General features: G+C 50.4%; 1 protein-coding gene across 3 annotated transcripts in view; it reads left to right on the forward strand.

Annotated features, from left to right (window-relative positions):
- The window catches only part of LOC140395495 (alpha-1,6-mannosylglycoprotein 6-beta-N-acetylglucosaminyltransferase B-like), a 1,325,626-nt gene that overhangs the window by 780,329 nt on the left and 524,855 nt on the right, over nt 1–20,442 (forward strand). For all 3 annotated transcript variants that reach the window (XM_072483321.1, XM_072483322.1, XM_072483323.1), the window contains one exon: nt 17,996–18,160. In XM_072483321.1, coding sequence (XP_072339422.1) covers nt 17,996–18,160 — 165 coding nt within the window. The remainder of the gene's footprint in view (nt 1–17,995; nt 18,161–20,442) is intronic.

Here is a 20,442-nt window from a genome sequence, read left to right on the forward strand (position 1 = left end):
AATTTGCGACAGCACTGGCCCCACACCTGCGGGAGATGTTCACAGACTCGCAAGCGAGGGGCACACTGCCGCCCACGCTAGCACAGGCCTCAATCTCGCTGATACCTAAGAAAGACAAAGACCCAACGGAATGTGGGTCATACAGACCCATCTCACTGCTTAATGCAGACGACAAAATACTGGCCAAAATCCTAGCCAAAAGGTTAGAAGACTGTGTACCTGAGGTGGTCGCAGAGGACCAGACGGGCTTTGTCAAAGGTAGTCAGCTTACCTCGAATATCAGGCGCCTGCTGAACGTGATAATGACCCCCTCCGGGGAGAGAACACCAGAGGTGATCGTCTCCCTAGATGCAGAAAAGGCCTTCGACAGAGTCGAATGGAATACCTTATAGAGGTACTGGAGCGGTTCGGACTTGGAACAGGGTTCACCTCCTGGGTAACACTCCTATACAACGCTCCCATGGCGAGCGTACGGACCAACAACACCAACTCCCGATACTTCCAGCTGCACAGAGGCACCAGACAAGGATGCCCACTGTCCCCGCTGCTGTTCACTCCAGCGATCGAACCACTAGCAATCGCGCTCAGAGCAGCAAAAAGCTGGAGGGGGATCCAAAGGGGCGGCAGAGAGCACAGAGTCTCACTCTATGCAGATGACCTGCTCCTCTACATTTCGGATCCACAGAGCAGCATGGACAGAATCATCGCTCTCCTGAAAGAGTTTGGCGCCTTCTCGGGCTACAAATTCAACATGAGCAAAAGCAAGATCTTCCCGGTACACCCACAAGGAGGGGGGCAGCACTAACGGGACTGCCATTTAAACAGGCCCGACACAAATTCTGCTACCTGGGGATCCAAATAGCCCATGACTGGAAAGAGATCCACAAATGGAACCTCACCAGTCTAACAGAGGAAGTAAAAAAGGACCTGCAAAGATGGAGCACACTCCCACTCTCCCTCACGGGGAGAGTCCAGATGAACAAAATGAACGTGCTGCCCAGGTAACTCTTCCTATTCAGATCCATCCCGATCTACATCCCCAAGGCCTTTTTCAAAGCACTAGACAAACTAATCATGGTGTTCATATGGGGGGGGTGGGGGCGGGGGGGGGGGGGGGGGGGGGGGGGGGCGAAGAATGCTAGGATCCCAAAGAAGGTCTTACAAAAAACAAAATCCAGGGGGGGGCTTGCCCTCCCAAACCTACAACTTTACCACTAGGCGGCGACGGCCGAGCGAATAAGGGGATGGATCAAGGAGCCAGAAACCGAGTGGGTGCGCGCGGAAGAGGCCTCCTGCATGGGGACCTCCCTCCGGGCCCTCCCTCCGGGCGCTCCCATCCCCATCCCTACCCAAAACATATTCCAGCAGCCCGGTGGTAATAGCCACCCTCCAGTCCTGGAACCAACTACGGCAACAATTTGGCCTGACCAGAATGTCGGGTAAAGCTCCCATCTGTAACAACCACGCCAGCGCTGGCTGACGCCACCTTCAAAAGGCGGGGACAGGACAGAAGGACGCTGACAGTCAGGGACCTATACACGGACGGCAGGATCGCAACACTGGGCAAACTGACAGAGAAATTCCAGGATAGCAAGGGGGAACGAGCTAAGGTACCTGCAACTAAAAAACTTCCTACGAAAGGAGACAGGGACATACCCACAACCACCACGACAGACACTACTGGAAGAGTTACTGGACGCAAGCATACTAGATAAAGGAAACTGTAGTGACATGTATGGTCGACTGGTAGAAGGGGCCGACACCGTATTGGAAGCAACGAGAATGAAGTGGGAGGAGGACCTGGGGATTAAAATAGGGTGGGGACTCTGGAGCGAAGCACTGTGTGGTAGTATGTATTGGGGGTCATGTGGGACTGGAAGCCCTAATGTCATTGGCTGACAGATCCCGGGTCCTGGTTGGCCGTTGACCTCTAGCTCCGCCCTGAAGGCGGAGTATAAGAAGCCGGAGTCCTCCCCCACAGGCCATTCTACTATCGAGCTGCGGGGGAACAGACACGCTTAATAAAGCCTCATCGACTTCACTCTATTCGTCTCACGGAGTCTTTGTGCGCTACAATTTATTAAACGTGCCTAAAAAGGACTGTGGAGCTCAGGATCATTCCGGAATGCCTGAGGATCAGCCCCCACGCAGTGAACGCGGCAGCAGCCTTCAAGCACTGGCAGACTTGTTTCGAGGCCTACTTCAGAACGGCCACCGGCCGGGTCACAGAAGACCAAAAACTACAGGTCCTGCACTCGAGGGTGAGCACGGAGATTTTCTCCCTCATCGAAGACGCGGAGGATTTCCAGACGGCGTTCGCAGCACTGAAAAGTCTCTATGTCCACCCAGTTAACCAAATCTACGCTCGCTACCAGCTCGCGACGAGACGGCAAGGTCCCGGAGAATCGATGGACGAATTCTACGCCGCGCTGCTGATTTTGGGACGAGCCTGCAGCTGCCCTTCGGTGAACACAAATGAACACACGGACATGTTAATGCGCGATGCTTTTGTGGCAGGTATGAATTCCTCCCAAATCCGCCAAAGACTTCTAGAAAGAGAGTCGCTAGGACTCTCAGAGGCCCGGGCCCTAGCAGCCTCCCTAGACGTGGCCGCGTGTAATACCCGCGCCTACGGCCCCGACCGCGCGGCAGCCCATTGGGCTCCGTACGTACCCGTCGCGACAAACCCCCCCCCCCCCCGGACACCCCACAGGCTTGCGCGGTCCAAACGCCAAGTCGCACCGGGGGCGCCCGCTGCTATTTCTGCAGCCAGGCGAAGCACTCCCGGCAGCGCTGCCCGGCCCGCGCAGCAATCTGCAAGAGCTGCGGGAAAAAGGGCCATTTCGCGGTTGTGTGCCGGTCCCGTGAGGTCGCCGCTGTCCCGGGTGAACAGGGAGCCCTGCAAGCCGTTTATGCTCCCCAACCCCCCCAGCGCCCCATGTACGATCCGCAGGCGCAGCCGCTCTGGGTCCCGACCACCGCGGTCCCGGGAGAACAGGAAGCCCTGCACGTAGCTTACGCTCCCCAACCCCCCCCCGTCCCCACGTATGACCCGCCGGCACTTCCACTTTGGGTCCCGACCACCACTCTCCCCGGAGAAGAGGGAGTTCTGCGCGTCTCTAACGCCCCCCAACCCCCCCCCCCACGCGCCCCACGTCTGACCCGCCGGCGCTACCAACTTGGGTCCCGACCACCGCTGTCCCCAGAGACGAGGGAGCCCCGCGCGGTCCTAACGCTCCCCAACCCCCCCAGCGCCTCATGTGCGACCCGCAGACACCGCCATTTTGGGTCCCGGCCACCACGAGGGGAGGAAGGGCGCCGCCATCTTGGACCACCCCAGGCCTGGACGACGCGTGGGGGCGGCCATTTTGTCCACCCCCGCCGCCATCTTGTGACCCCCCAGCCATGTGCGATGTATGGGGGCAGCCATTTTGTTCATCCTCGACGCCATCTTGCACGGCAACAACGGACCCCACTCCACTACTACAACCACGTCTCGCTTCAATTATGCTCGATCAAGCTCGGCCCCGGACACTCCAGACGACGACGACAATGGTGCTAATAAACGGCCACGAGACACCATGCCTAGTCGACTCAGGGAGCACGGAGAGCTTTATCCACCCCGACACGGTAAGACGCTGTTCCTTGACCACCTATCCCAGCGCACAAAAGATTTCCCTAGCTGCAGGATCCCACTCCGTACAGATCCAAGGATTCTGCATAGTTACCCTAACGGTGCAGGGGAGGGAGTTCAAAAACTACAAACTAAACGTCCTTCCACAACTCTGCGCCCCCACCTTACTGGGATTAGATTTCCAATGCAATCTACAGAGCCTTACGTTCAAATTCGGCGGCCCAATACCCCCACTCACAATCTGCGGCCTCGCAACACTCAAGGTGCAACCCCTGTCCTTGTTTGCGAACCTCACCCCGGATTGCAAACACGTCGCCACTAGGAGCAGACGGTACAGCACCCAGGACCGGACCTTCATTCAGTCCGAAGTCCAGCGGCTACTAAAGGAAGGCATAATCCAGGCCAGCAATAGTCCCTGGAGAGCGCAGGTGGTAGTAGTGAAGACAGGGGAGAAACAAAGGATGGTCATAGACTATAGCCAGACCATCAACAGGTACACACAACTAGACGCGTACCCTCTCCCCCGCATATCCGACATGGTCAATCGGATTGCCCAATATAAAGTCTTCTCCACCGTGGACCTCAAGTCCGCCTACCATCAGCTCCCCATCCGCCCAAGTGACCACAAGTACACAGCCTTCGAGGCAGACGGGCGATTATACCATTTCCTAAGGGTCCCATTTGGCATCACAAACGGGGTCTCGGTCTTCCAACGGGAGATGGACCAAATGGTTGATCAACATGGGTTGCGGGCCACGTTCCCGTATCTCGACAATGTAACCATCTGCGGCCACGACCAGCAGGACAACGACGCCAACCTCCAAAAATTCCTCCAGACCGCCAAAGCCTTGAACCTCACGTACAACGAGGACAAGTGCGTTTTTAGCACCAATCGGCTAACCATTCTGGGCTACGTAGTGCGCAACGGGATAATAGGCCCCGACCCCGAATGTATGCGCGCCCTCATGGAATTCCCCCTCCCGCACTGCCCAAAAGCCCTGAAACGCTGCTTGGGTTTTTTTTCATACTACGCCCAGTGGGTCCCCCAGTACGCAGACAAGGCCCGCCCCCTAATACAGACCACGACCTTCCCTCTGTCGACAGAGGCTTGCCAGGCCTTCAGCCGCATCAAAGCGGATATCGCAAAGCCACGATGCGGGCCATCGACGAGTCCCTCCCCTTCCAGGTCGAGAGCGACGCCTCCGACGTAGCTCTAGCGGCCACCCTTAACCAAGCGGGCAGACCCGTGGCCTTTTTCTCCCGGACCCTCCACGCCTCAGAAATCCGCCACTCCTCAGTGGAAAAGGAAGCCCAAGCCATAGTGGAAGCTATGCGACATTGGAGGCATTACCTGGCCGGCAGGAGATTCACTCTCCTCACTGACCAACGGTCGGTAGCCTTCATGTTCGATAATGCACTGCGGGGCAAAATCAAAAACGACAAGATCTTAAGGTGGAGGATCGAGCTCTCCACCTTCAACTACGAGATTTTGTATCGTCCCGGAAAGCTGAACGAGCCGTCCGATGCCCTATCCCGCGGCACATGTGCTGACGCACAAATTAACCGCCTCCAAACCCTCCACGAGGACCTCTGCCTTCCCGGGGGTCACTCGGTTTTTCCACTTTATCAAGTCCCGCAATCTCCCATACTCTTTAGAGGAGGTCCGTACAGTCACAAGGGACTGCCACATCTGCGCGGAATGCAAACCGCATTTTTTCAGGCCGGATGGTGCGCACCTGATTAAGGCTTCCCGCCCCTTTGAACGCCTTAGTCTCGATTTCAAAGGGCCCCTACCCTCCACCGACCGCAACACATACTTTCTTAATGTGGTGGACGAATACTCCCGCTTCCCATTCGCCATTCCCTGCTCTGACATGACCGAGGCCACAGTCATTAAAGCCCTGAACACCATCTTCACACTGTTTGGTTGCCCCGCATACGTCCACAGCGACAGGGGGTCCTCTTTCATGAGTGACGAGCTGCGCCAGTTCCTGCTCAGCAAGAGCATAGCCTCAAGCAGGACGACCAGCTACAACCCCCGGGGGAACGGGCAAGTAGAGAGGGAGAACGGCACGGTCTGGAAGACCGTCCTACTGGCCCTACGGTCCAGGGACCTCCCAGTTTCACGGTGGCAGGAGGTCCTCAAGGACGCTCTCCACTCCATCCGGTCGCTATTATGTACGAGCACTAATCAAACGCCTCATGAGCGTCTCCTTGTCTTCCCTAGGAGGTCCTCCTCTGGAACGTCGCTGCCGACCTGGCTGGCGGCCCCAGGACCCATCTTGCTCCGAAAGCATGTGCGGGCACATAAGGCGGACCCGTTGGTCGAAAGGGTTCACCTCCTCCACGCGAACCCGCAGTACGCTTACGTGGAGTACCCCGACGGCCGACAGGACACGGTCTCCCTGCGGGATCTGGCGCCCGCCGGCAACACACACACCCCCCCGACACCATTCACCCAACCCCCCCCCCTTCCTGCCACCGCCGCACCCCGCGACCGCCCCCTCCCCAGGAGGATCAGGTTCCCCTCCCCTCAGGCCCGACCAAGAATAAAGCCCAAGCTGAAACCGTAAGGCTCCCGGAGACGACAACACCGGTACAAGCACCACCACCACCACCGGGGCCGAGGCGATCGACACGGACGACCAGACCGCCCGACCGACTCGTGGCGTCGATCTAAATCAATATATGGACTTTTCACAAGAACATTTTGCTTTTCTCCCGATACCTTCTGTAAATAGTTGAAACAGGACAAAATTGTACAATACTGTATTGCCATGTGAATGTTTTCCTCCCAGGACCAGCCCTGTAAACCCTTACCACCATACGAAGCATCACCCCGCCGGGTTCATTTTTGACAAGGGGTGAATGTGGTAGTATGTATTGGGGGTCATGTGGGACTGGAAGCCCTAATGTCATTGGCTGACAGATCCCGGGTCCTGGTTGGCCGTTGACCTCTCGCTCCGCCCTGAAGGCGGAGTATAAGAAGCCGGTGTCCTCCCCTGCAGGCCATTCTACTATCGAGCTGCGGGGGAACAGACACGCTTAATAAAGCCTCATCGACTTCACTCTATTCGTCTCACGGAGTCTTTGTGCGCTACACGCTGCATAGGGTCAACTCCACCTCCACGTGCGCAAGGCTCAGCCTGACGCAACTAAAAGTGGTACATAGAGCCCACTTAACAAGAACCTGTATGAGTAGGTTCTTCCCGGAGGTGGAGGACAGATGTGAGCGGTGCCAAGGAGGCCCAGCCAAACACGCCCACATGTTCTGGTCCTGCCCCAGACTTGTGGAGTACTGGACAGCCTTCTTCGAGGCAATGTCCAAAGTGGTGGGGATGAGGGTGGAGACATGCCCGAAAGTGGCGGACTTTGGGGTTTCAGACCAGCCAGATCTATTCCTGGGGAGGAGGGCGGATGCCCTTGCCTTTGCCTCCCTGATCGCCCGCTGTAGAATCCTGTTCGGCTGGCGGTCAGCAGCACCACCCAAAGCTGCAGACTGGTTGTCCGACCTCTCGGAATCTCTCCGAATGGAAAAAATCAAATTCGCCATCCGAGGGTCAGACAACGGCTTCCCAGAACGTGGGAGCCATTCACCCAATTGTTCCGGGACCTGTTTGTGGCCAACAAACAAGCAGAAGAACAGCCAGGTAGCCAAGAAACAGGGGAGAGAAGCCAAAGCAAGAGAGGGAGAGATAGACCAGGAAGGGGGGGGGACAGCTAAATCTAAGAGGAAGGAAAGGCGAGCCATGGGGGGGGGTGATGCAGGAGCGGGGCGAGAGGGTGTAGAGGCGGGGCGAGAGGGTGTAGAGGGAAGAGACGGAACAATAGAGGAGAGCCGGGGAGAGGGGGGCAGGGAAACGTTAACAAACTTAACGTCCACAGGAACAGAGAAAACGGGGAAGACGGGAGGGCCGCAGAAGCGGAAGTGCGCAGAAACAGAACGAGACGACAACGGCAGCGAACTCCGTCTGGGAGAAGCAAGGGATGACAACGCCACGAACAGATGCCTACTTATGTGTGTAAATAATTTTGCCAAATGTACAGAGCTGCTGCTGTTGAGCGGGGACATAATACCGTCCGATGTCTTCTCAGGGAAAATTAAAACGTCAGCAGTAGCAGCGACCCGTAGGGGAGTAGTGGTGAGTGCTCTGTTGGGAGGGTGTGGGAAGACTGAGGCACATGGGGTCACTTCTAGTCAATTGCTATTGTTTATTCTCTTTTTGCACTATGTTAATGTTCACTCTATTTTGCTGTGTTAGGATTATTACTATTTATTATAAAAAAACTTTGCAAAACTTTAATAAAAAATATATATATTTTTTTTAAACTACTGTGCAAATCCTTACGCAGTCCTATAAATTTAAGAAAATCATTGCTAATTAGGACTTTATTTTTCAAGTGCTAGATTTAACCGGCGAATTACAATTGCACAATAATTATTTTACAGATGTTCCTTATCGCTATACACATATCATAAACAAGTAGTCTTAATGAATACTACATTAATTATCCTGCTTTGTCATTCTACACAGAGCAAATGAAGCCACTGCTTCCAAATTAGTTAGTTTTTTATATTTCATTATTTTGTAGCTTGTAAACTTTGAACCAAAAGATAATTGTTTCATGATAAATCCAAAGTCAATGCATGGAATTTTAAGTAGCAGTTTCACCTTTGTAAAACCCTTGTGGGATTCTTTAAAGTTATTTTAACAAGTCCAAGTTTTATGTGTATCACTTGTATAATGGATATGTGACTCACATTGCTAATATCATTGTGGCACTTGAGCATAACAATGTTGTGACACTGCAGCAATGATAGAAATTAAAGTCCAGTTCTGTTATCCCAAGGGAACAATTATTCCCTCCTCTCCTTTTATCAAGCACATAATCCACAATACTGTCTTTTTTGAAGGCATCATTCATGAATATCACAGTATGCTGCACTTCTTGGCTTCCAGTCACGCAATGCCTCAATGTCAAAATTCTCATGTTTATTTTCAAATTCCTCCATGTCCCATCCTCCCTTTCTCTGTAAGACCTCCAGCCCTATAAATCTCCCACACCCTCTGCACTCCACCGAGTCTGGCCTCTTGAGTATTCCTGATTTTTGTAGCTTCACCATTGGAAGCTGTGTGTTCAGCTGCCCAAACACAAAGCTCTGGAATTGCCATTCAATCTCTCCATCCCTCTGCCTCTCTCTCCTTCTTTAAGACCCTCTTGGTGACACATTGGTTAGCATTGCTGCCTCACAACGCCAGGAACCTGGGTTCAATTCTGTCCTTGGGTGACCGTGTGGAGTTTGTACGTTCTCCTCGTGTCTGCGTGGGTTTCGTCCGGGTGCTCTGGTTTCCTCCCGCAGTCCAAAAATGTGCAGGGTAGGTGGGTTGGCCATGCTAAATTGCCCCTTAGTGTCCAAAGGTGCACAGGTCAGATGCATTGCCATGCTAAATTGCCTGTTAATGTCCAATGCACGGATTTACAGGCTAGTGCGCGAGGAGTAGGCATAGGTAGAGTGCTCCTTCAGAGGGGTTGTGCAGACTCGATGGGCCGAATTGTCTCTTGCTGCACTGTAGGGATTCTATGGATTTTTTATGCCTCAATGCACCTTGAGATGTACATGCAAATTATTTTCATCATTGTTTGATAATGAGAAGTGTTTGTGATTCCTGACTTGGATATCCTGATTTCAATTATACGTTTTTTGGGAAGGAAGCCATGCACCTCCGACAAGAAGAGGAAACTGAAGGCCAATGGATATACTTTAATGGGATCTCAATTAACCGATAGGTTTATTACTGTGTTTTATTTTGTGTAATGTCTTTCACGCATGACAAAGATTTTGTCTGTGTAAGCTGTGAGAAATAGCTTCATAACTATCAGCATTTCCTGGTTTGCCCCAGTGGTTTTCTTCAAGAGAACATGGCAACATTTATGAATGTCATTTCAGTGGCTGGAGAAAAATATAGGAATTTGCAAACAAACTGGGCACATATGATTAAGACTACTGCTTGTGTGGATGGTAAACACCAACACAGGCTGATTGGGTCAAGCCGCCTGATGCTATGGTGTAATTTCATTGTAATATTACATAATTATACAGTGGGGTGACACAGTGGTGAGCACTGCTACCTCACAGCACCAGCAACCCAGGTTCAATTCCAACCTTGGACAACTGTGTGGAGCTTTGCACTTTCTCCCTGTGTCTGTGTGGGTTTCCTCCGGGTGCTCCGGTTTCCTCCCCCAGTTCAAAGGTTAGGTGGATTGGCCATGATCAATACGCAGGTTTATGGGGATAGGACGGGCAGTGTGCCTGGGTAGAGTGCTCTTTCAGAGGGTCGACGCAGACTCGACGGGCTGGATGCCTCCTCCTACACTGTAAGATTCTGTGGTTCTTGGCTGATTGCAGGTTTTTGTTCAGTGGGGAGGTTTGAATGTTCAAATACATTATTAACCTCTCTACTACTTCAATTTGGCTAATGTTTATTATAACAAGGCACTTTCTGTGTCAGGTTACTCACTCATAACTTTAATCAGCACACAATTTAGGTTCCTTGGACAATCCTGGATTTTCTAGTTAATTAAATTTGATTTATTTTAAGCTATCTCGTGTATTGTTTCAGCAGGGCGAACAATAAGCATTTCTATTGTAGTTTGTACGCACTTCAATGGCTCAATAATGTAATGTATTGTGGTTATGCTATATATGAAGACAAAAAAAAATACTGAGGTACTTTACAATCCCAGCAACAAAGAAGAATAACATTTTTCTACTTTGGAAGGTGTGGATTTATTACGTTTGCTTTTAATACAGCAATATATATATATTTTTTTCTCCTGCCCTGCTGTGCTAGTATATGCTATATATGGGTTTGTTTTGATGATTTGTCAAATTTTATTTTGTATTGCTCCATAGTTGATGTTGGGAGTGTGTGCAGACGGCCTTCATATATGAGTTTTAGTTTAATTGTAATTCTGTACATAAAAACAACTAATTATTTTTTCATCGTGATCTCCAAGGCCAATCACATGCAGGGTAAGCTAGCTCTCCATCTATTCCATTCATTCCAGTACGCACTAGATATAAGAATCCTGGTGAGACAACTTAATCCTCACGTTTCTGCTTTGTTACTTAAAGGTACACAATTACTATAACTTAGGCAATTCATCCAGCGTATACAATTACTGCCAAAACCTTTCCTTTATTCAGGACACATAATTACTCTGCAACAGGCAATCCATTCAATTCAGACAATTGCTATCTGGCCTTTTCTGTATCCAGGGTGCAAGCAATTACTTTTTGCAACATGCAGCTTTTTTCCATCTGTTCAGTTACAGCATTACAGTCATCAAATGTGGTACATATATTTTCTCACTCACATCTGTACAACAGCATGATCTGCACTGTGCTATACTAAATCCTGCAATACAGATAGCGCTATTGAATGTCTTCATTCATGCGAAGGCAGCATTAATCCAAATACGCTTGGACAATTAAATATAAGCTATGCTGTGCACGGGCTAAATTATTATAAATTAGTAACACTGCAAGGCCTGCCTGGTTTCTGGAAAACTTTGATTGAATACAATAGAACCATAGAAATTCCTACAGTGCAGAAAGCCATTCTGCCCATCGAATTAGCACTGACCCTCTGAAAAAGCACCCTCCCTAGGCCCACAAAGATTGTGTGAAAATGCAAGGCGTATTGGGAAATGTCATGAATAATTTTGGACAAGAAAAGATTATGCACAGGGCAGAATTTTGAGCTCAAGTCAGCCATCAGTGATGTGGGCCCAAAATTTCACGAGAATAGGGAAACGAGATTCTCCCTGGCGCGATATCATTGACCAATTTGTCACGCCCTCGCCTGTGATGTAATGAGGTTCTCGCCCAAGAAGGCCAGGAACCTCATTTTAATAAATGATAAGATCATTCGCGAGCCATCCCGCTGTCACTTACCCCCTCATTAAATATTCAAACAACTCTATAAAGACCTTACCCTGGCAATCTCACCTCCGAGGGGCATTTTGGATGTGAGTGTGCAGGTTGTCACTACCAACCAGGAAGTCTAATGGAGGGGGGGGCAACGGAGAGGATGAGGGGGGACCAGCTAAGTCAGTCTCGGAGACAGAGGGGGGGGTTGTGTCCCTGCTCTTTGGGCCTCCATTATTGTGGTACTATTAGTAACTAATGGGCCTGGCACCTGGTGGTGGGGAGGCAGCACGTAGTGTGGACTTTGCGCATCTCGAGTCACCCTTGCTAGAGTTTAAACAATGGTTCCTCAGAAGGATTGCCTTTCTGGGGTGGAAACTGAAAGTGGGTGGGGGCAAGCACATCCCCAGGGTCAGCACAGTGGGTGACTGCGAGGTACCAAGGTGGGGTTCAGTGACACTCCAGGTTGTCTGGGCAATGGAGGATTGTGACATGGGGTGCTGATTAGCTCCATCAGGGCAATAGGACCCTGACACAGAGGGGACAACTAGTCCAGTCATATTTATCCCTCACCCTCAGGCTGCAAGGGACAGCTTTAGAGCATCAACAGTGAGGATGGGCACTGCCTATGGATTGGGATGCCAGTCCATCGAGGAAGTTATCATGGGTGGCTGGGTGTACAAGATTGGAAACCTCGTATGATCTGTTATCCATGAGAGCTGGGGGAATGCAGGTTAAAGCTAAGGATCAGGTTGAATGTAATCTGGAGGTTTGAAATAAATCAGATGAACTTCACCTCCACAGGGGGAAGCCACTTCACTAATAACATCTCTGACCCTTCCTTGATGAGTCTGTTAAGTCAGTATTGCTTCTGAATGGCATACTCTAGTTAACCCTTTGAGAGCTGAACCCCCGAGCATTCAACTCCGTGGCGTGCACTAACCTCTTGATAAGAGGGAGGTGACACAGGTTTCGAAAAGGTAACAGAGCTCAGCAGGGAATGCTAAAATTCGATGTGTTGTGGTAGCATCCCCCCCTACCCCCCCTCACCCCCACCCCCCACCCCCACCTCTGGCCTGGGTCAAGTCAATGCATTCATGTTCCCCCAGTCCTCACCCTCACAGGGGTTCTGTGGGTGACCAAGGCTATCCAAGGTGGATGCCCATCTGTCACGCAGAGTTGGGAGAGGTGCGTCTGGGGACATCGCCATCGTGTATGAAAGTGCATGAGAGTGAATCTCATTGGAAAGGTGCTCACATAAGGGAAGGTTATTTTAAAATAAATTTAGAGTACCCAATTTATTGTTTCCAATTAAGGGGTAATTTAGTGTGGCCACTAATCCTAATCTGCTCATCTTTGGATTGTGGCTGTGAAACCCACGCAAACACGGGGAGAATGTACAAACTCCACACGGACAGTGACCCAGAGCCGGGATTGAACCTGGGACCTCGGCGCCTTGAGGCAGCAGAGCTAACCCACTGCGCCACCGTGCTGCCTTTCATAAGGGAAGGTCTAAGTGTGGATGCCCCATTTCTTGACACGGCAATGGGCCAAGCATTGACAGGACACCTCATTGCTGTTTCCTCCCTTTCAGTTCTTAGACTGTGAGGATGATGGCGCTAATGGAGTTGGCTGTTCTTTTGTTTGCAGTGTACCAGGAGAGAGAGCATCAATGTGCGGCTGCACATGGACAGGACCAGCGTCCTATAGAGGAGGGGATGGCAGGGCCCATTGGGTTACCGAGAGCAAGGCCACACATTGAAGTGGCTCAGAGGCTATTGGGCATGGGTGTACTGGAGGAGACCAGAATACCTCCAGATAATGGAGAACCAGTGCTGGCAATGACTGCACCCGTCCCGAGGAACAGTGGACCACCTGTGCCAGATGATGCAGGAGTTGGCACCACATGGACTGGGAGGACACCCATTGACTGTAGCCCTAAGGGGTACTACGATGTTGTAATTCTTAGCTAGCAGCTCATTTCAGGGCTGCACAAGTGACCTCTGTGGCATCTCCAAGTCCACCGCACATAAGAGCATAAGGGAGATGACCAGTGCACTTGTTGCTAGGGTTCATGACTACATAAACTTTAACCGGGACAAAGCTAGCCAGGACATCAGAGCTATGGCTTCGCCCGCCTGGCTTGCCTGCCCCAAGTGCAGGATCTAATTGACTGCACTCATTTGGCTCTGCATTCCCATGATGGCATGAGGCTTCCTTCTTGAAGGGCAAGGGATTCCACTCGCTCCATGTGCAGTTCCTCTGTGACCATGCTAAGCGCATTTTGCAGATGTGTGCCCGGTTCCCAGGGAAAGTCCGCGACAGCTAAATTCTTGGAGCTCTGAGAGCCCATCGTCTTCGAAGGAGACCAGCGGCTGGTGGGATGTCTCCTTGGGTAGCCATCGACCAGAAGATGGTTGATGACACCGGTGCGGAGGCCACAAACACCCGCTGAGACCCGTTATAACGTGTAATGGTGGAGCAGACGATTGGACTGGTCAAGATGTGGTTCTGGTTCCTGGACTAGTCAGGAGGAGAGCCTCTTCTTCCAGGCCAACAACATCATGGAGAACGAGCGGCAGATGGTCATACTATTGGTGGCCTGTAGAGCGCACACGTTTGGGGTGATCCAGAGTCTCATTATACCAGCAACACTAGATACACAATCGTTCAACCACCTCATGGCCTTTGTGGCGCAACACTTTAGCCTGACCCAGTCAGTGATCATTCAAAGGTTATCTTTTTGATACAGGAAAGAGGTTCCTCGGTGAGTTCGTCACCGAGTCCATATCACATCTACGGAAGATAGCCGGGTTTTGTGAGTATGGACTGGGTTCTCAGATATGCTCCACGATCGTTTGGACTGCGGTGTAAATAATGTGGAAAGGCAAAAAAACCTTTGGCCGAAACCTTCCTGACCTTTCAACAGGCACTGCAGATCTCTTTCTCCTGAGAATGCACAGAACATGGCATCAAGGAAATACAAGGGATGGAGGTGAACGTTTTGGGGCGCAGCCCTTGTGGTATCCCAACACCCTATTCCGACCACTGTAGTGACTTAAGCCTCTCGGTGAAGAACCAGCCGGTGAGACACGAGATGTTCCCGGACTTAGTTGAATGTAATTCCGGCCAGTGTGTGACGTGGGCGCTGATCTCGACGCAACCGCAGGCAGCAGAAGGGCCAACGCTCCAGGCACCTGAGTTGGGGTAGGCATCACCTCGGATCGGGCCTTGCATCTGGATGACCTAGAAGAGGCCAAGGATGAGGCTGAGATGCAGCTGAACTGTTTAGCAGTGCCCCATGTGGCCCCTATTCATGTCCTGATGCACATGAATGTCCATATGCTCCAAATGGAGTTGGATATAGGAGCTGCCATTTCTGAGGACCTTTGATCTTATTCAATGGGATTCTCCATTCTGGAGACTACGTTCTCCCGCCAGAGCTGAATTGCACAATTTTTACGATCTCCTTACAGTCATAAAGCGGGATGCAATTCAGTGGTCCACACCATGCCGAAATTCCCCGACCCCCCGTCGGGTCAGAGAATTGCCGGGGGCTGGCGTGAATCCCGCCCCCGCTGGTTGCCGAAGTCTCCGGCACCGGAGATTCGGCGGGGGCGGGAATTGCGCCGCGCCGGTTGGCGGGCCCCCCCGCGCGATTCTCCGGCCTGGATGGGCCGAAGTCCCGCCGATAAAATGCCTGTCCCGCCGGCGTAGATTAGACCACCTACCTTACCGGCGGGACAAGGCGGCGCGGGCGGGCTCCGGGGTCCTGGGGGGGGCGCGGGGCTATCTGGCCCCGGGGGGTGCCCCCACGGTGGCCTGGCCCGCAATCGGGGCCGACCGATCCGCGGGCGGGCCTGTGCCGTGGGGGCACTCTTTCCCTTCCGCCTCTGCCACGGTCTCCACCATGGCGGAGGCGGAAGAGACTCCCTCCACTGCGCATGCGCGGGAATGCTGTCAGCGGCCGCTGACGCTCCCGCGCATGCGCCGCCCGGAGATGTCATTTCCGCGCCAGCTGGCGGGGCACCAAAGGCCTTTTCCGCCAGCTGGCGGGGCGGAAATTCGTCCGCCGCCGGCCTAGCCCCTCAATGTTGGGGCTCGGCCCCCAAAGATGCGGAGCATTCCGCACCTTTGGGCCGGCGCGATGCCCGTCTGATTTGCGCCGTTTTGGGCGCCAGTCGGCGGACATCACGCCGTTTCCGGAGAATTTCGCCCCATATATTTATTTGAATATGAAGGATGTCCAGGAAATCCCACTATTGGGTTGTCATTTTGAACAGGTGGTCTTCTGATAGTGAGGTCCTACGATCGGCCACCCGCCCCCCACCTCACAGCCGTCCCCTACTCCCAAGTGTGGGGGTGACCCAACCCACCCTGACCCAGGAACCTCTGTAATAGGGGTGACCCCCAGGGACCCCTGTAATAGTGGGAACCCCCAGGACCCCTATCATAAGGGGATCCCCCAGGGCCATATGTAATAAGGGAACCACCACAGTGACCCCTGCCTAAAGGAACCCGCTCCACAGACCCCCCCCCCCCCCCCCCCCCCCCACACACACACACAACCCTCCCCCCCAGAAAAGGGGCCCTATCTGGAAGCTAAAGAACTGTCCAGACAGGGGCAGTGGGAAGCATTATCACTGTAACTTACCTTGCAGCTCCACATGCCCATTCCTCGAAGAAGAGCTGTACATAGGTCTGGATCGCACAGATCCATGTAGGCAGAGAAAAGAGCTGGTTTGACCCGCTTTGACAAAGAGTCATTGGACTCGAAACGTTAGCTCTTTTCTCTCCCTACAGATGCTGCCAGACCTGCTGAGATTTTCCAGCATTTTCTTTTTGGTTTCAGATTCCAGCATCCGCAGTAATTTGCTTTTATCTAACGTTTACAAACATTGGGGTTTCACCGCTGTCTCTGTCGATTATCCTAGACCGAAAAATTAAAGTGCAAATACAAAGGTTTAAAAACTTACCTGACATCTGGGCAAGTGGCCCAAGTTAGTGCTGTCCCAGCATTTTTCATTGAGCAGTTCTGGCACAGCGCATGGCTTAAAGCAGGGAAAAAACGTCGTCCGGCAGTTTGAATGGCGTGAGCTTCCAGCGCACATGTTTATACGGCCGCACTTTCAGGTCATCGCGCCGCTCGTGTGCGGCACACCACCGAGAGGAAGTTACAGCCCTAGTAATAGAATTAAATACTATTTTGTCAACATTGTGCACTTGAGCATATGCAATGCTCCCCATGCTGCCATAAATATTGTGCAGTGCATTGAGCAATCAGAAAATATGTGCTAAGAAAGGTACCTTTCCAAACACCATAATCGTTTATGTAAACTGTATTTCACCCTTTCATGCTGAATTGCAAGATACGTTTGCACTTGTTAAAGAATGCCTGGGTATGATGCCTTACAAAGGCCCTCAACATGCAAAGAAAAATGTTCCAATTAGGTTTTTCAACTAACCAAAACTGCAGCACTGCAGTGTCCTCAGGAAAAATGTTTTCAGATTGACATTTACTCCATTTTTATTTACTCTCTTTTCCAAATCTTCCACTACTGATGATTGGTCAGTTTTTGATAAGAGCACACAGCTGATTCAGGGTCTAGCTGTAACATGAATCATTTGTGTGAGCTCAACAAATACCAGCATGGCTATTACCCACTTGTTTACTAGTGGATTGGTGAAATTCTGAGAGTGCCGTTTTACGTAACAACAAGTGGCTGGTCTGAAATTGTTATTTCTACTTCAGATGGGAATACAAAACTTTAGCTGTGTAACACATTGACCCAGGCATTCATTTTAGCATGTAAAGCAAAGTGCCACAGTTTGTCACTGTCTATAAGCAGCAGACGCAACAGCAGGTTTGAGCTCCACAAGCAGATCAGCGGCTGACGGTTGTTAAAGGTGCATGGAGGAAGTTCTTTCTGTTGATATACTCGCTATACAATTGATTCTTTTTTTTGTGATACACCTTGGGTGAGATTTTCCAGGCCCGCGCAAAGTCAGTGGACTTCCGGCTGGGCCGCCGAATCTCCAGCCCCAAAGGGGCCCAAAAATCAGGTTTCTATCAAAGGCAAAATGTATGTAAATCAGTTTTCCGAGTGAATGGAATAATTGAATAGAAGTTTACCATCGTAGAATTATCCCGTGATTTTAAAAATGCATGTCATCAGTACATGCAACTCTGAGACCACAGCACAAGGTCCGAGCAATTGAACTAATAAGATGCGTCCTTGGGCATTGCATGGTCCACAGTTCATGAGGTTTCATTCCCCTTTTTCTGCAAGCTGGTCTTCAAATCCAACTTTGCAATAGAGCTCTGCGAAAAATAAGATATATGCAAGAATTTGTGAAAAGTTCTGTCGTAATAATGGATTTTTTCCCCTCCTTTTTCTTCTTCCTTTCATCATTGCTGATTAATGAAGTGGATGAGAGCCCGGTGGACCTCAGACCCCTGCTATGCTTATTATGGCGTTGATGGCACAGACTGCTCCTTCCTTGTGTACCTCAGTGAAAAAGAATGGTTCTGCCCCCCGTTACCGTGGAAGAATCGTACTACTTCCCCTATCAGGATTGAAACAAAAGTGCAGGTAGGCTGATGCTTGATCAGTAAAGTACCATCAGTACATTCAGCCCAAGGGGACTGACCAAGGCTCATGTTTTCTGGCAATTGCTAATGTCTCTCTTCCAACAGAACTTGCTAACAGTTTCCCTCACGCACATTGTTTGAATTAAGGACCCTAAAAATGAGTTCAAATTTTTCTGTTCTGAAGTTATATTGAGTTAAATTTTCAACGTCTGTAAATAAAGGTTCCTGCCATTTGCATTTTCTATCTAGAAGTGGCAGTCAGTTAACAGAAGATGAATCCAGTGCTGATGGCATTGTCACTACCGGTGATCAGTGAGTCTTTGCAAGCTCAGTGTTAATGGCATGTAATATGGAGCAGATCGTGAAACATTCTGCCTGTCTTACTGTGGAACAGAAATTATTGAATACTGCCAATCCTATTGCATCATTTCCCCCTTCGTGTGATTAGTAGCACCCTTTGTCCCAGATTATAATGAAGTGACAGAGAGATTAACATTTAGAAAAAAGTATTTTTAATCAAATTCATTGCCACATTTTGCGGATGAGAACATATAACAGAGTGTAAACTTTGGGTAGTAATCCATTTCCTATGTTTAACATAAAAGCCGAATATTAGCTTTTGTGTTTGCTGTCATCTGAATCACTAAATTGGATGTATTCTCTGTAATTTATTTGCATTAAGTTCTATTATCCTCTCTGTATTGAGAGTCCATTTTGCATGATAATGCTCCAAGTGCCACTAATGGAATTATTTGGAAATGTTGCCTGATTTGCTTGTTTATCACGTCAAAGTTTTATGAATTTCAGTGCTCAACTGCAAAGTTACAAAATGCAAGAAATCTGCTCTCAATCGAGCATAAAAGAAAACATGTATTTGCTCAAATAACTTAATGTATGTGCAGCTACTGTTCCACCACTTTCCGAGAACAATAACTTACTATACAAAGAATTACTGTGAGGAATTGATGACACAGTGACAGCTGGCCATTGCTTGGATGCACATTGAGCAGTCATTCTTCATAATCGTCAGTGCAGAAGCCTGAGGCCTACTGCACTCACAATGTGAAATGAAACCTGTGAACAATGTGTGCGTGGGTCATTGTAACCTTTTAATTTATTTCATTTGGGAGTCCACTTAATAAATTATTTTTGGAGTGAAGGAGTCAGCCCTGATTAGCCTGTTTGTTTCTATACAACAGGTACTTCTAGGAAGGTGTGTTTCATTCCTCTTTATAGCAGGTACAATTCTATGATTGCTGTGGCTCCTCACATCTTATTGGTCATGCCTGTGATGGTTTGCTCTTCATGTACAAAGGGACTTATTGAAATTTGTTAGAACGTTTATTACGATCCCGGCTTGTATTGCCAATACAGACGCCAATATTTGCTCGGATGCCGGAAAGAAATGCAATCACTCTTTTTTAAATTTGTAAAACTGTGAGGAAAGAATACATTGCTCCAGGAGTGAGTCCACGCACAAATAGGGATATGGTGAGCTGGAAAATGTATAAATGTTATAACTTTCTTTTTACACTGACGTGTATTGTAATTTACTTCTCTTCACATTGTTGCTGAGTTCAAGTTATTAGTTGGGTTGATTGGCATTCCGTGTTGCGACGATTATATCTTAATTTAGTGAATTGTTGTTTTTTCTTTCTCTGGGACCGTGTGGGAGGGGACGGTATAGCGTGGCGGGGGGAGCCACCCGCGCTAGCTAACTAAAGTCAGCTAGTGAACGGAGGTGAGCTGAGAGGAGGGCTGCGGGCATTGGAGCCTGGTTGGCAGGTTTCGTTGGGCCTACGAGGCGAGCGAGGGGGGGAAGGGAAGGGGGCAGCGGCAAGGGAAATTGTGCAGGTGAGGGATAATGCAGGGAAGTTGGTGGTGGCGCCGGATCTGATTAACAAAGTTTTTGAGGAATTTTATGAGAGGTTGTACAGGTCAGAGCCACCCGGGGGAGATCGTGAGACGCAGGAATTTCTAGATGGGTTGGAGTACCCGAGGTTAGGGGAGGGGTCAGGGCTACATTAAGAGGAGCGATAGTGGAGCAGGAGATAAAGGATGTGATTGGAAGGATGCAGTCGGGGAAGGTGGCAGGGCCGGATGGGTTTCCGATGGAATATTATAAAAAATTCCAGGATAAGCTGGCACCCCTGATGGTGGGGATGTTTGAAGAGGCGATAGGGAAGGGGATGTTGCCACAAACCTTGGGGCAGGCATTGATTTCCCTGTTGCTAAAAAAAGATAAGGATCCGACGGAGTGTGGGTCGTATAGGCCCATATCAC

The sequence above is a fragment of the Scyliorhinus torazame genome, chromosome 18 (genome assembly GCF_047496885.1).
Source record: "Scyliorhinus torazame isolate Kashiwa2021f chromosome 18, sScyTor2.1, whole genome shotgun sequence".
Taxonomy (NCBI): Eukaryota; Metazoa; Chordata; class Chondrichthyes; order Carcharhiniformes; family Scyliorhinidae; genus Scyliorhinus; species Scyliorhinus torazame.